Genomic DNA, 15,986 nt, shown 5'->3' on the forward strand with positions numbered 1-15,986 from the left:
AGCTTCACTAAGTTACAATATGGAATCTCACTAGAGAATGTTTGAAGATTAATTTCAAGTTGGATGATGTTCTGTAGAACATGGCTACAGAGCCATGTTCTTTTCTGAAGCTAGTTCACTTGGAAAAAGATTATTAATTTCAGTGAACCACTCGATTCTTGATGGAATAAGCCTTTCAAGGACTTTAGTGAAGACTGGTAAAACAGATATAGGTTGGTAAGACTGGGAGTCACTTGACGGGTAAGAAGGTTATAAAGCTGGAATTAGGCTACCTGGGCAATCTTCCAAGCATCTAGGAGCTTTTGGCTTGTCCAAATAAGATTATAAAGACTTAAGAGGACAGTATGGAAAACCTCTGGGGACTCAAAAATTCATCATATATAAATATCATCATGTCATGGGGAAGACTTGATATTAACAGAATAAAGCTTAATCTGTTTTGGGAAATTGGTTCCATCAAGGCCCTTTTGTGTAAAGACATATGAGACAGGTTACTCGTTTTGGTAGCTATAAAGGTGAACTTTTTTCCTGAAAAATTCTGGTGCAAGACTCTTCAACATGCAGAATTTTCGTTTTTACATTTGACCAACTCTAATCATCAGTAATAAGCTTTTTCCAGTTGACATTGGCAAGTGTTTCATAGACTAGTTTGTAGTTTACATATTTTTGCCGCTTAGAACAAGAATAAACACCCTAGTACACCCTAAACACCTAGTGGTAGACAGGCATAACTCCGAAATAGTTACTACATGGTCGCTATTACAAACAGGTGGGGTTATTACATATAACCAGGAAAATCATTGATTTTTTTTAAATCCAAATACCTGTTTTTTGTTGCATCTTATTTTGAATTTTCTATTCTTATAAATGTGAAGCAGAAAATTTGTAAAATATATTTTGTTTTTATTAAAGCGCGAATGACTGGATTCAAAAGCCTTACAGGGTAACAACCCACTCCTTTTTTGGCATTCGTTGTTCGTTTTTAAACTTGGCTTGATTAGTCGTTTTAATTTTTGTTCATTTTAAAAGTGATCTATAGTATCTGTTATTTCTATGTTTGTTGTGATTATTCATTTTGATATTTGGTCATTTTAGATATTTGGTCATTTTAGGTTTACAGTAATCTTTATTCGCTTAAAGTTGGAAATACTGTGATCCTGCTCGTCTTAAGTTTTTAATATGGTTCTAAACTTTTGTTTGGAAAACTTCTTTTCTAGAACTTTATTAAATGAATTTCTTAACGTTTTTAATTCGCTTGTGTTTATTATTGGTTAATATTAGACATACCTATGAAGTTTTTTTTTCAGCTTTTCTTTTTAAAAATTAAGTATTGATTGCAATCTAGATATTGCGCAAAATTTGAATATTCAGCCAGCATTTTCGACCAGCAAGGGTCTTGTGCGATAGGTTTTTAGTAATAGTTTTGCTAACGAAGTGGATGCGGAGGGTGATCTTATTTATATTAATTACACAATTTTTATTGCCTTTTTTTAGCTGAAGCCATCCTGACCTCTATCTTGCAGACAACTTTGGATATGTGTGTATCTTAGTCAACCATTTTACTAAACAGCCCTTGTTATGTTTTATTTTGCTTTAACTTGTTTTTGTTTTTTTTTACATGGGAATCACTTATTTGAAGTTTGAATGTTCTTGCTAGACAACTGACTGGTAATTTTTAGGTTAATAAAGCTACATATTTGGAATATGAAGTAAAAATTAGCCTCAGAATAAGTATTTAATTAAAACATGTAAAAACCAATTTTCAAATTTTGCATTCCAATGAAGAAGTTCAAAAAGCTTTGAATTTTGCATGCTATTATGGTTTAAAGGGCGTATACGAATCAAGGTTTGATTATGGTTATAAGTTTGATATTTAATTGAATTTGTTGCTACTAGTTGAAAAGAACATTGTACCAGAAAATATTGTTTTATATAATAGATTCTCTGAAGAATTTGTTTTGGTTGAAATTATCAAAGTCGATGAAAGCTATACCTTGAGAAAGTTTTCCAGAGAAGGGGAATTTACAGTCATAAGCTAAATTGAACAGGTAGCTTAATACAGGAACTCTACAAAGACCTTAATCTAAGAGCAATAATAACAACATGTTGTTTCAGTGGTTGTTTGCTCTCTTTTTATGTCATTTGAATTTGTGGATGCTTGAATACATTTTACTCTTTGTATGACTCTAGTTCGGCATTGTGTAGTGACATGCATGAGAGGTGTAGCATAAGTGGGAGACAGTAACAACGGCAATCAAAAGGGGTAAAATTAACCTTGACTCGATGACCATTTAATTCCCTACAACGTCCCCAACCTTGGGGACGAAAAGAAGAAGGGACCTTAAAATGTATATTTAGAATATTGTGCTTTTGGTCTATATTTCAATATTACCCTCAAATCTGTAGAAACCTTATATTTGTTGCAAACTTCAAGAAACATTTCTTACAAAAAATAATAATAATAAAAACAAGAAAAATTAGGTTGGGGGAGTTGGAGGGGGTATTAGTCCAAGGTTCTTACTCTGGGTCCTCTTTGCACGCGGATTTGAATTCCTTTTGTGACTCTGATTTCAAAAAGATGCAACATGACCTATCTATCCTATTATAAAACACCTAGGTAGTACTGTTTTTCATGGGGTATTTGCGTAATTTGGGACCATTCCTTACGGAGCCATAACTATCTTCTTGCCCCCGTCGATACTTTATGGATTTTTAAACAGTTTCGATCAAAATGATCATCTTGAAATTTGGTTTGATACCATTTGGGACTGTGGATGCGAATGGGGGTACGCGGGACGTTGAAAGGATGACAGGGTGCTTGTCCAGAATATCAAAATCTCATATTCTTGCTCATAATCCATTGTTTTTGGGCAGTCATGGTGAGTTTGCTTCTTCCCCTCAGAATAAACTACTGTCTTTTTACATGAATTGTGTTTATTATATTTAGGTAAATGCCTTTCTCGGTGCCCTTACTATTCCCACCGGTACCCCCCCCCCCCCCCCTGGTAAAATTCTCCTCGCGTGTAAAATTAAGCAGCCAGGGGGAAATTAAGCCAAATACAGAAACAAAAATATATGATATATGGTGTAGAGTCTAATAGTTCGTGGTAAAGAACTTTAAGTAAGGGGAGACTCGGGCCAATAGTAACATAAACTCTAAACAAAGGAATTTTAACGACAATTAATACATAAAAAGAATTGACTTTTCATGATGAATCCAAATATATGAAGTTCATCAAGTTTTATGTTACACATCAAACTCTGCGAGCCTGAGAAAATATGCCTAAGATTATGAAATTTATGAGAAAATAAGGAGCTCTGTTAATTTTAAATTTGCTTGGTTCTGACTTAGAGCTAAACGTTCTGTTATTTAAATAAAGTTAGAAAAAAATGTCTCTTAAAGGTAGTTCAGGCGAAAAAACTTTCGGAGGTACGCTTAACGGACGGATTCTCAATCGCAAGGGGTAAACTGGTATAGCGTGCTGTAGCTGTCGGCAGGGGCGTTAGCCCTTCCTGTCAGGTTTTCAGCCAGTTGAATAAAAATTTCGATCTGTAAAATCAGGCACGAAGCGCAACTCTTCTGCTGGGTCTTTTCTTCGTTTTTTTTATTAGTTCAAGTGAGTTCATCGGGATATACAAAGTAAAATCTATGAAAGAAGATCATTCTCAATCGGCAACGAATAAGAAATGAAGTGATTTTAATTACAGTATCACCCAAATAACCAAGGTGTTATAGGATATTTAACACCGTACATTCTGCTTATATTCTGGAACATAAGCAGGATATTCCAAAATTCCTTCTTTTCTTCATTAGTTTAATTGTCATACTTTATCTTTGGCTGGTCATTTTGCATGGAGGAAGGTGTCTTTTTAACAGGAGAAAGTTTTCCTCATGGGGGGGGGGGGACACGCTAGCAACGTTTTGTAACCCTAAAAAATTCTTATGGCCAACAATTGTTGGTGAGTCCGATCAAAGAATTCCATCAAAAGAAACTGAAAAAAAAAATTCAACAGCAAATGTCAGTATCAGAAAGAAAATTGCTCCGTGAAAGCAAAACCTAAAAATTTTCGACTGCTTCTGCAATTCCACTTTTTTTTCTAAACTGTGGAACAAGCTCATACAACTGAAGGGAAAATCTTTTTGATGATAATATGGTTAACAATTTGGAACTGGGACGTTAGAAACTTTCTTTTAGAATGGAATTGATTGGCTACTTTTTTAGAAATAGAAACTTAGTTTGTGAATTTCAATAATAGTAACCCACATATATGTCTACATTTTCTTGCGATGATTTGCTTTTTTCTTATCTTGTAAATTTAAGTGACATAGTAATAAATTCATAAAGTGACATGGTAATAAATTTAAGTGATAAGTGATTATCTTGTAAACTTAAGCAATATAGTAGTCAGTGAATACAGAAAGAAACTTTTGGCTGTCGTGCATTGGTGAAATTGATTTTGTTTGCAGGTAAAAAGTGAGCTACGGGATATTGATATGAAAACGAAACAATTTATATTTGTTCGTCACTTCGTTGGGGAACCAAAACTCGAGGATTTTGAATTGGTTGAAGAGGAACTGCCACCCCTTAAGGATAAAGGTAGGATCGACTTGCTCTTCTATTTCTTTCTTTCCTTTTTTTCTTCTTTTTTTAAGTCCCCGTATTGCGAATATTTTCTGAAGCAACAAAAGTAATCAAAAACACGTTTTTCAGCAAGACAGTTACTAGGGGATCACTTTTAAGACCCATCTCCTCCCCCCCAAAAAAACAATATCAAAATAGACACTATTTGGCTATCTAATTTTACGAATGCCTATAAATATTATGCTGCTACTTGGAGGTAACCCAAAGATTTAAGGGAAATGGGGACCTGGGAGAGTTTGAAGAGGGAGGCTTTGAACAGATGTGGGTGGAGGCGGAGCATGCGGAGATTTGTTGGCCTTAGACGGCTTTGATCTGCGATGAGTTGTTAGTAGTAGTAGTAATTGTAGCAATTGCACTGAAATTTATAGAACTATTTAGGTGGTGACCAACCCACCCTCCAGAAATACAAAAACAGGGGCTCGTTACCTTCAAGTCTGAACATATGTGAATGATTTTCTATATCTGTTGAGGGCTATATCCACCGCCAAATACCTGCTTGTAGAGACTGTTGTATTTAGGTGTTTTTCACTGAAGATCACCTCCAAAACGTTAGCTCAAGTATTCTTTCTGCATGTTCAGTAGATCTGGGAAACGCTATGAACACACGGAAATAAAGAGTTTGTATGTAACAATTGTTGTACCTCCAAGAAATTTTAGTTCTTTTTACTAGCTTTTATAGTCCTAACGGAGAACTATCTGAATTTGTTCCATCTAATTCTAAGCGAGGTTTCAGCAATAGTGGCTTCCTAGTAAAGTGAAAACCACCGCCCATACTAACCGAAAGCGTGAAAGCGCGTTTTCCAAGATACTGTTTCGTGCGAAAGATTTCTCAATGCAGGTTAATTCAGAAATGAAAACTAATATTCAGATAATCGAGCAATAATTTGTGACAATGAAAATAACTTTTTGAAAAAGAGCTTAAAACCCTCAAGTGCAACATCAATTCGAAATAAAATGTAGTCTACATCATCAAATCGACAAGCCTACTTTATTGATTTACAGCCCTAATCTTGAAAAACAAGTAAATTCGCTCGTGAAGGGGTCTATATTTTATGTATGGAGGGAAGAAAATTGGGGTCAAAAATATTCTAAGCGAGGTTTCAGCAATAGTGGCTTCCTAGTAAAGAGCAAACCACCGCCCATACTAACCGAAAGCGTGAAAGCGCGTTTTCCAAGATACTGTTTCGTGCGAAAGATTTTTCAATGCAGGTTAATTCAGAAATGAAAACTAATATTCAGATAATCGAGCAATAATTTGTGACAATGAAAATAACTTTTTGAAAAAGAGCTTAAAACCCTCAAGTGCAACATCAATTCGAAATAAAATGTAGTCTACATCATCAAATCAGAATCTTCGACAAGCCTACTTTATTGATTTACAGCCCTAATCTTGAAAAACAAGTAAATTTGCTCGTGAAGGGGTCTATATTTTATGTATGGAGGGAAGAAAATTGGGGTCAAAAATATGTGTCTCCAATCTTAATTAATTTGGTACCATCAGCTCCTGCTGACCTTAGGATTTATATACGATGAAGCAGTGATGTAAATCGAAAGAACGTATATTTGACCAGAATATTAAGATGTCGTATCCGTAATATCTCGGTAGTAACCGAGAGATTGAGTTAAATTCTTTCGGATAGTGTTTGGTAAGGGCAAAGGGAATTCAAAAATTATGTTTGAGGGAAGGGATAAGAGCAACAAAATGTTTTTGTCTGTAAAAGGAGCATTTTTTTTCTTTTTTCTTTTTTTTGTAAGGTTGAAACTTTTGTTCATTAGCTCTAGCCCTAATGCATAGAAAAAAAATGTAACAAATTTTCATTCCTTGGTTCAGCCCAGTCACTTGACTCTGAATGTTTTTGATCATTCCAGACGAAAAAACTAAACGATTTGGGACGCACAAAAATAATCTATTAAGTTTCATCTCTTCAATCAGTTTGATTCATCTCTTTCATCAGCTTCTTGGCCATATGGAGCAAGTGGCGGTTCTGGTCCCACTTGCACCCGGTGCAGAACCTTGATTAGCCCTCCTCTCTTGTATTCCAAAAATTCGCAGCCCAAATCTTAAAAAAATCTGCATTTATTAACAAAATTTTTCAATTAAAACAAAATCACCCCTTTCGTGCGAGGTAGCCAGGGAAAAATTCTTTGGCCCATTGTTGGATCTCGTTTTGGGGGAGGTACTATTTTTCCAATTTTTCCTACTCATAGCCGAGGGTTTTAGGATATAAGTTTCAAGCCGGTTGGGAAACAGTTTTGGGCCCGTTTAGTTTTTCTTGAGGGAGGGTGCCTTAAAGAAATTCTTTGTACATTAGACTCCTCCATCCCAAGCACTTTTGGAAAATTAGCTTCAAACAAATCTAAAATAGACAGTCTTTAGCCCATATATGGGACCCTTAGCCCCTCTCAGGACAAAATCTTCGATATTTTCGTCCAGAGAACAATCCCTGAATATTTCGAGCCAGCCGTACCCTCAACGTCGAGTAAGTACCCCTCTTTTCTATTATAAAACCCAGATGTCAGTAATTGGCAATTTTCATTATTTACGGCTGTTGCCCCAGGGGTTGTGGGCATCATGCCATTGCTGGAAGCTTATTGATTAGACCTTTGGGCTATGTTTCTACCATTTTGAGGAAAATGGCTATCTTACGACTTCGATCAGCTGGGAAGTTACAGGGGGCTTAGGTATAAAAAAGGCACGATAGAAGGTTGGCTATCCAAGTGCGCTAAAATTTAATTTTTAACCGAATAATTTTGGCCCCTTCCAAAATTTCTGCAACTATTTTTTAGATTAGAAGTGGTTGGGGAAAAAACAATAATTTATAGAGGGCATTTTGGTCTTTACTATTGATTAAATAAAAACACAAGTTTTTTAACTGAAAGTAAGGAGCGACATTAAAACTTAAAACGAACAGAAATTACTTCGTATATGAAGGGGGCTGCTTCCTCATCAACGCCCTGCTCTTTACGCTAAAGTTTTTTACTGTTTAATAAAGTATCATTGAGAGAAAGAGTCAAACTTTAGCCTATAGAGCCGGGCGTTGAGAAGGGAGCAGCCCCTTTCATACACGGAGTAATTTCTGTTCGTTTTAAGTTTTAATGTCGCTCCTTACTTTCAGTTAAAAATATTAGATTTTTTAAATTTAATACACTAAAACTTTAATTTTGTCCCAATTCTTTAAGAATGTCCCCAGAATCACAGAGGCCGTAGAATAAATAGTTGAAATAACTAAAAATACTTTAGCGTAAAGAACGAGGTATTGAGGAGAAGACGAACCCCCTTATATACGTAATAGTTTCTGTTCGTTTTAAGTCTTAATGCTGCTCCTAACTTCCGGTTGAAAGAACTATTTTTTTGTTCTCAGTGTTTTGTTTTTTTTAATAATGCTAGAAAATCCTGCGCCTCCATCATGGAAATTACCTTCCCTCATGAAACTTCCTCCATGGAAAGATCCTCCCACGCTATCCCCTCCCCCAACACACTCCCTCCAACGTGAAAAAGTTACCCCTGTACATCTGTACACTTCCTAATAAACATTTCTATATGTAAAAAAAATGTTCAAAGTTTGTAACTTGCAGACCCTCCCCTGGTAACTTCGGGGGATTAAGTTGTCCCCAAAGACATAGTTATTAGGTTTTTCGACTATGCTGAACAGAATCGCTATATCAAAATTTTAATCCGGTGACTTTGGAAAAATTGAGCTTGGGAAGAGGTCTAGGTGCCCTCCAATTTTTTAGTCGCTTAAAAAAGGGACTAGAACTTTAATTTCTGTTAGAATGACCCTTCTCACTTCATTCTAGGATCACTGGGGCGATATAATCACCCCTGAAAGAAAAAACAAAAAACAAACACGCATCCGTGATCTGTCTTCTGGCAAAAAACACAAAATTCCATATTTTTTTTTAGATAGGAGCTTGAAACTTCTACATTAGGGTTTTCTGATACGCTGAATCTGACGGTGTGATTTTCTTTAAGATTCTATGGCTTTTAGTGGGTGTTTACCCCTATTTTCTAAAAAAAGGCAAATTTTGTCAGGCACATAACTTTTGATGGGTACGAACAAATTTTAGTATAAACTTATATGCTGAATCAGCGTAAAAATTTGATTCATTTGATGTATATATTGGTATCAAAACTCCGTTTTTAGAGTTTTGGTTACTACTGAGCCGGTTCGTTACCACAAAGTGTTTGATTTCAACTGCATTCCTGGCTGAAAATTTTCCAGACCGTGCTGAATTTGATAGTGTAACTTTGATTGTCAATATCTGCTCCTATTTTGGTGAAAGGGAGGGGGATGGGTGTTTCCCTGAAAAAATGCAGACTTCTAATACTAGTATTTTTTTAAACATTGCTTTAAAATTATTCCATTTTAAACATTTGAAAACATATTAAAAGTAATGTTCTTTTGACGTATTCTTTTGATTTCAAATTTTTGCAGTTTTAGAAAAATTCCTAATTTGATCCTATGTTGTTAGTTTAGGATATATGAGCAATATTTAAAAGTTTTTTTCGATTCATGCATCTATTGAAATACAGAAAGAAGGGGCAAAGATTAACTGAAAAAATACCAATTATAGTTTTTTGACTGAAGTAAAGATCAAACATTCAAACTTGAAACATTCAAGAACTACGCAAGATGAAGAGTAGGATGTCACCTATAACACATTTCTTATAAACAAGCTCAGCAATTATACTGAGCCTTCACAAGGGAAACACGAGCAAAAGTATGAATAAAAGAAGAACGTATTTTAGCGGAAAGGCCAGCAAAGGAATACATCGAACAGAAAACATTTTAAATTTCAGATAATAAGCATTTGAACTTGTTTAATTCAACGCTTTTCTGAAGAAAAACAGAAAACGTTGAAAAAAGAAAAAAAATACTAATGAGCAAACAGGGCGTAAGGGGAACGTTTCTAAACGTTTTTGAATTAATGCAAGTTTTGATTTTGGCTCACCGCGCATGAATAATTAAAACAGAATTTGTATATTAATTTGTTTTGGCTAAATGGCTTTCTCATAGTTTGGATCAGACGATTTATAAAAAAAAGTGGTTGGGAGGAGGCCTAGTTACCCTTTAATTTTTGGTTGCTTAGAAAGGCTCCTAGAACTTTTTATTTTTTACGAACGTTTTTATTACTAAAAAATATACGTAACTTACGTAACGAACTTCTATATCAGTATATTTTTATTACGTATATGAGGGAGTCGCCCCCTCGTCAATGCCTCGCTCTTTACACTAAAGCTTGAATTGTGTCCCAATTCTTTAAGAATGACCCGTGAATCACAGAGGTCGTAGAATAAATAACTAAAAATACTTTAGCGTAAAGAGCGAGGTATTGAGAAGGAGACAAAAACCCTTATATAAGTAATAATTTCTGTTCGTTTTAAGTTTTAATGCTGCTTCCAGCTGAAAAAATTTTTTTTTTATTTATTTTCTCTTTTTTTAATAATGCTAGAAAATTTTGCGCCCCCTTCATGGAAATTAGTGTGGGAGGGTGCCTATGTTCCCTCCAAATTTTGGGTCACTTAAAAAGATTACTAGAACTTTTAATTTCGTTAGAATGAGCCCTCCCGCGACATTCTAGGACCACTGGGTCGATACTATCACCCTTGGGAAAAAAAAAACAAATAAACACGCATCCGTGATCAGTCTTCTGGCAAAAAATACAAAATTCCGCATTTTTGTAGATAGGAGGTTGAAATTCCTGCAAAAGGGTTTTCTGATACGCTGAATCTGTTGGCGTGATTTTCGTTAACATTTTATGACTTTTAGGGGGTGTTGCCTCCTATTTTCTAAATTATGCAAATTTTCTCAGGCTCTCTTCAGGCTCTCAAACGGTTTTTGTAGATCAAAGGAGTTTTTATTAGGGTGGGGGTGGTTAAAAGACGAACGAAGACAATTTTGGACCCCTATTTTTCATATGTCCAGAAGGGAGGTTGTCGATTGGGTCAGTCTCATGAAAGGTTTAGTCCTCTCCTCTTTACGTCCTGTTTGCTCATTAGTCTTCTTTTCGTTTTGTTTTTTCACGTTTTCTATTTTTCTCCAGAAAAGGGTTGAGTTAAACAAGTTCAAATGCTTATTATCTGAAATTTAAAATGTTTTCTGTTCGATGTATTCCTTTGCTGGCCTTTCCGCTAAAATTCTTTCTTCTTTTGTTCATACTCTTGCTCTTGTTTCCCTTGTGAAAGGTCAGTAAAATTGCTAAGCTTGTTCGTCAGAAATGTGTTACAGGTGACATCCTACTCTTTATCTTGCGTAGTTTCTGAATGTTTCAAGTTTGAATGTTTGATCTTTACTTCAGTCAAAATAATATATTTGGTGTTCTTTCAGTTAATATTTTTCCCTTCTTTCTGTATTTCAATAGATGCATTGATTGAAAAAAAACTATTAAATACCATTCATATATCCTTAACTAATAATATGAATGAAATTAGAAATTTTTCGAAAACAGCAATAATTTGAAACCAAAAGAATGCGTGAAAAGAATATTATTTTTATTATGTTTTCAAATGTTTAAAATGGAATAATTTTAAAGCAACATTTTAAAAAAATAGTATTAAAAGTCTGCATTTTTTCAGGGAAACACCCATTCCCCTCCCCTTCACCCCAAAAAAGGAGCAGATATTGACAATCAAAGTTACAATATCAAATTCAGCACGGTCTGAAAACTTTTCAGCCAGGAATGCAGTTGAAATCAAACACTTCGTGGTAACGAATTGTAGTAGTCTAAAGAGTGAGCTGCTCTTTACGCTAAAGTTTGACTCTTTCTCACACCTCTATACTTTTTGAAACAATAAAGCACTTTAGCGTAAAGAGCGTAATATTGAGGAGAGGATAGCCCCTTTCATATACGGAATAATTTCTGTTCCGTTTTAAGTTTCAATGTCGCTCCTTGCTTTCAGTAAAAAAAAAAATTTTTTATTTAATTCTGTTAAAGAAATTGCAGAATTCCGTATATTTTTTGAGAAACCCAGCCACTGATACAGTGTACAAGGACTGATAGCGTCGAACCACGGTGTGTGGAATATTGAGAGAGGGCCCATTTTAGTGAAAATTTTCGGTGACAACTAAAATTACTTTGCGTTAATGTGACATCTTGTGGGGCAAAACAACAATAATTGTAAGACTGTGTACATAGCATCCTAGATTCTGATGACAATTACCCTTGCGTTTGTACTTCCACCTTTGCATTGGTGCATCTGTACTTGAAACTTAATAATAAAGAATTTTTTTACATTCTGACTAATGGAGTGCGTTGCACAGGTACCAACCTCCTGATTCAATGCCTTCAGCCAGGAGTGTAATTCATGGCTGGGGCAAATCATCCTATGCTTTTCGAGTTTCCACCTCGGATTTCTCCAGGTACCTATTTAAAGCTGGATTGACTTTGGATGAGCTTACAGAATCACACCATTGACCCCTGTTCCAAACCAAGCAACCAGTGACACCAGGACTCGAATCCCTGACCTCAGAATTTCAAGTCTGAAGCGCTAACCATTTGGCCTAGGACTGCTACTTGCATTGATGCCTAATCATAAGAATGGTTGTCAACGGTTGTCATTTGTTTATCGTCTGACAGCTATATTCATTTGACTGGATTCATTTGACTATTTTCTTGTGTTCAAATGTTGGCATTGTTTGCTAGGGGGTAGGTTTAGCGGATCATCTTGTGGTCATTTTATTCAGCACGAATATTTTAAAACACAAGTTTTTCAGCACCTCATTAGTGATTTTGCTGACATTGGTGGGTTAAGAAGGCTCGCCCTCTCCTTCTTTTGCATAGGTAAAAAAATTTCCTTACAGTCATAAAATATCAAGCAAAATAAAATTCATTTAAGTGACAACCATTTCACAAATGCATTTTATGAGTTCCAAAGTCGTAATTCTAAGTTATAACAGAATTATACCCCTCCCCTCACCGTACATTCCTGTTAAAACTTATAGTGAGGCACTAAAAGGGCTGTTGATCTCCTCATATTTTGCGTGCCGAAAGAAATGAATAGAGATCCTCCAGAGATTTGAATTCCAGACATTTGAATTCCTAGTTCTTCTTTTACAGGGACAAGCAGCAAGCCTATCTTCTAACCTTGAGGCAGCGGGGATTGATTCTTGGGTTCTGTATTGTCAAGCAGAGCATTAGAAATAAACAGAACTAATTTTTTTTTTTTTTTTTTTTTTTTTTTTTTTTTTTTTTTTTTTTTTTTTTTTTGTCTGATAAGAAGTCAGATGTGATGTACATATGCTGATTCCTTTCCCGTGTAATGTGCGATTGAATGTCTGAACCAAAAACGACAAGACATTCAAAAACACATCACATAGGTTTTGGAAATCTTTCCTTATCTTCTGAGACTTACATTCATTTGACCCCGCCGGGTCAAGATTTACCAAGTCTCGTTTTCTATTTTTTATTTTTCAAAGGCGAAAAAGGCATATGCTTTATCTTCTAACAATTTTGGAAAGAAAAAATAGTTGCCAAAATTCAATGGGTGTCAAATGCTCTCTTATGTCAATAACACATGGGTCGTCAGTCTAACTATTCCCGAAAATCCATTTGAATGTAAAATAATTTTTTTTTTCATAATTTCAAACTTGAAAATAAAGCAAAATGTGCCGTCATTAAAAATAATCTCTTAAGCGGCCCACCTTAGGCCTACTAATAATATCAATATTGTTAGGAAACTCGGTCAAATCTGGGTGTATTCAACTTCTGCCTTCCCAAAACTCGATCACCATAAGCTTTTTTGGCTACTTATCTTTTAGACTTGAAAGGGTGGTATTTCAATTAAAAATATCCGAAAAACATTATTTGAAAGTAATTTTTTTAATACATTAGTGTTTTTTTAAGAATTGTTTGAAAATGAATTTCAAAAAATTGTTGGTCTATGGATATACGTCTTTTAGACTTAGAGGGTTGCTTTACATGTTAAAAAACAGTTATTTGAAGCTAAATTTATTCTAACATTCTAACGATCTGTTCGTATCTAAAAAATACTATTTGAATAGCAAGTTTTAAAAATTACCTTGTAGCATTATTAAAAGAAGTTAGTTTCTCTTATCTAATAATGTAACGTGGAACAAATTTGTTCATTAGAAAAGAGACTGCACAAATTTGAAACACATCACACAATTAAATAAGGACATATCAAAGCTATCACCAAATTTTAGGTTCTACCACTTATGACTAAGGAAACTCGAATGAAGACAAAAGTCACTAAGCATTAGAAATTATATATCCACCACCTAGATGGAAAGTCGTAAAAAAGAATCATTTTACATTAACTTCAAGGGAAATTCTATGCCATTGTGTGAGTTGGCATTTTTCTAACTGAGGAAATGAGTCGTTTTGGTTTTATGACCTATTAAGGGTTACTAAGGTTACATTTGGAATTGAATACAATTATACCAGTATTGTGGTATTAGAGTCCCTCCCTCACCTTTCCTGAAATTTTGAAAGTAATTTACTGCTATTATGTGCCATTTTTGTTTACCCTTCTTTCTCTTCGGAGAAGGGGTCAAAGAGCGAATAATTTTTCTAGTCTTGGAGACTACAGGAAAATGTTGTAAACTTTTATGAGAAAAAAAAATTTAACCCATTTTTTATAATTCCCACGGTTTCTACTGTGCATTAAAAAAAAAAAAAAAAAAAAAAAAAAAAAAAAAAAAAAAAAAAAAAAAAAAAAAAAAAAAAAAAAAAAAAAAAACAGATCAGTCCCTGTTTCTTATAGCGTTAACTATTGTATGTTCTTCGTTAACTACGTATAAATATGTTCAAAGTTCATATGTTCAATATGTTCAAAATAGACATATGTCCATTTGTTTAAAAGTGCATCGACAATATATGCACACATGTTACCATGCTATGTTACCATGAATATCTGAAATTGGTGGATGTCGAAGTCGACATTCACCGGTGAATGTCCGAAATGCTATTCTTCTCCTTGGATTTAGTCAGCGTTGCCAGTCAACTTGTTCAGTTTTATGCAAGGTTTGATGGTGACAGGATAGGTTACGCTGGGTTTACCATCGAAGCTTGCAAAAGACTGAAAAAGCTGACTCGCAACGCTAATTGAATCCCAACAGAGAAAAAGGAATTTTGGACATTTACCGGTGAATGTCGGCATTAACTAGATTTCGGACATTCACAGTAACATCTTTATATCCTTATATCAACAATTAAAATTTCCGGACACTTCTTATTCAAGTTATCAAATAAAAATCGTGTCTTTGTTATTGATCCTCCTTAATTTTTATCATTGGGGGCCTGAAGAAAAATCCTGTTTGCATGTCTGCTCTTCAAATAGGACCAGTAAATTTTTGCTATTTGAATTGGGTGCTGACAAGTGAAATAAAATGTTCTCTGACATGATGGATTTACTGCCACTATTATTTACATATTATACCTCTCTGGCCCTAAAAGGCATTAACCTTATTTTTGTGAAAATCAAGCAGACGACTGGTGATGACTCTAAGGCTACACAAGAGTTGCTCTTTACTTTATCTTACTTCAGTTTTCAACCTTGATTAAAAAAAGAAACTGTTGGGTACAAACTCCCGTTTTGGCACGAAGATGTAATAATTGAGCTCAGTCTTATTTTTACAAGCCTCCCCTATCCTTAAAAATGAAGTTCTGACTACATCCTTCCTACGCTTGATTCGCGTATTAAGTAAGATTCGAGATCCCAGTTCCTGTAAATAGTGTTAACATGTCTTATTCTTTTTATTTTTTTCATCATTATAGAAATACTATGCGAGGCTCTTTATTTGAGTGTGGACCCTTACATGAGACCGTATAGCAGAGACAGACAGCCAGGAACAACCATGATTGGAAGCCAAGTTGCCAAGTAAGTTTTTCCCATCATAAGTTGCCCCTATAGGATATTTGTCACGTTTTTAGAAAATTATTTTAAAAAAACCTTTTTCGTGAGAAAATAAGGAGCGAAGTTGAAGCTTAAAACGAAGAAAGATTATTGCTTCTCAGATTACCCAATATATATCTACAAACAGGTATGCAAAAAGTTCTAAAGTGGCTAGTAGCAGAACTCGACAACATTTCAAAAGCTGCTTTAAATTTGGGAATAATGGTAGCACTGGCATTTTCTAACGAAGTGTGACGACGAACTTCATTTGGCCATGAAAACTGGCAAGTAGCAAAGAAAACTGACAACTGAAACAAAAGTGAAAACTGATAGCATAAAAGTGACCCCCCCCCTCCAAAAAACGACGTTTTCGTAGGAGCAGACAATTGGTCTGCAGTAAATCAAAGACTAAAATTATAAGAAAGTCATGTTACTAATCTCGATATTTTTTTTTGCCCGCAATATGGGCAACTTTAATATGTATTAAA

General features: G+C 34.8%; 1 protein-coding gene across 1 annotated transcript in view; it reads left to right on the forward strand.

Annotated features, from left to right (window-relative positions):
• Positions 1-15,986, forward strand: part of LOC136028083 (prostaglandin reductase 1-like) — a 96,645-nt gene that overhangs the window by 19,529 nt on the left and 61,130 nt on the right. The window contains exons 2-3 of the mRNA XM_065705694.1: positions 4,469-4,598; positions 15,381-15,483. Of these exons, the coding sequence (XP_065561766.1) occupies positions 4,469-4,598; positions 15,381-15,483 (233 nt within the window). The remainder of the gene's footprint in view (positions 1-4,468; positions 4,599-15,380; positions 15,484-15,986) is intronic.

Source organism: Artemia franciscana, chromosome 6 (assembly GCF_032884065.1).
Source record: "Artemia franciscana chromosome 6, ASM3288406v1, whole genome shotgun sequence".
NCBI classification, from domain to species: Eukaryota; Metazoa; Arthropoda; class Branchiopoda; order Anostraca; family Artemiidae; genus Artemia; species Artemia franciscana.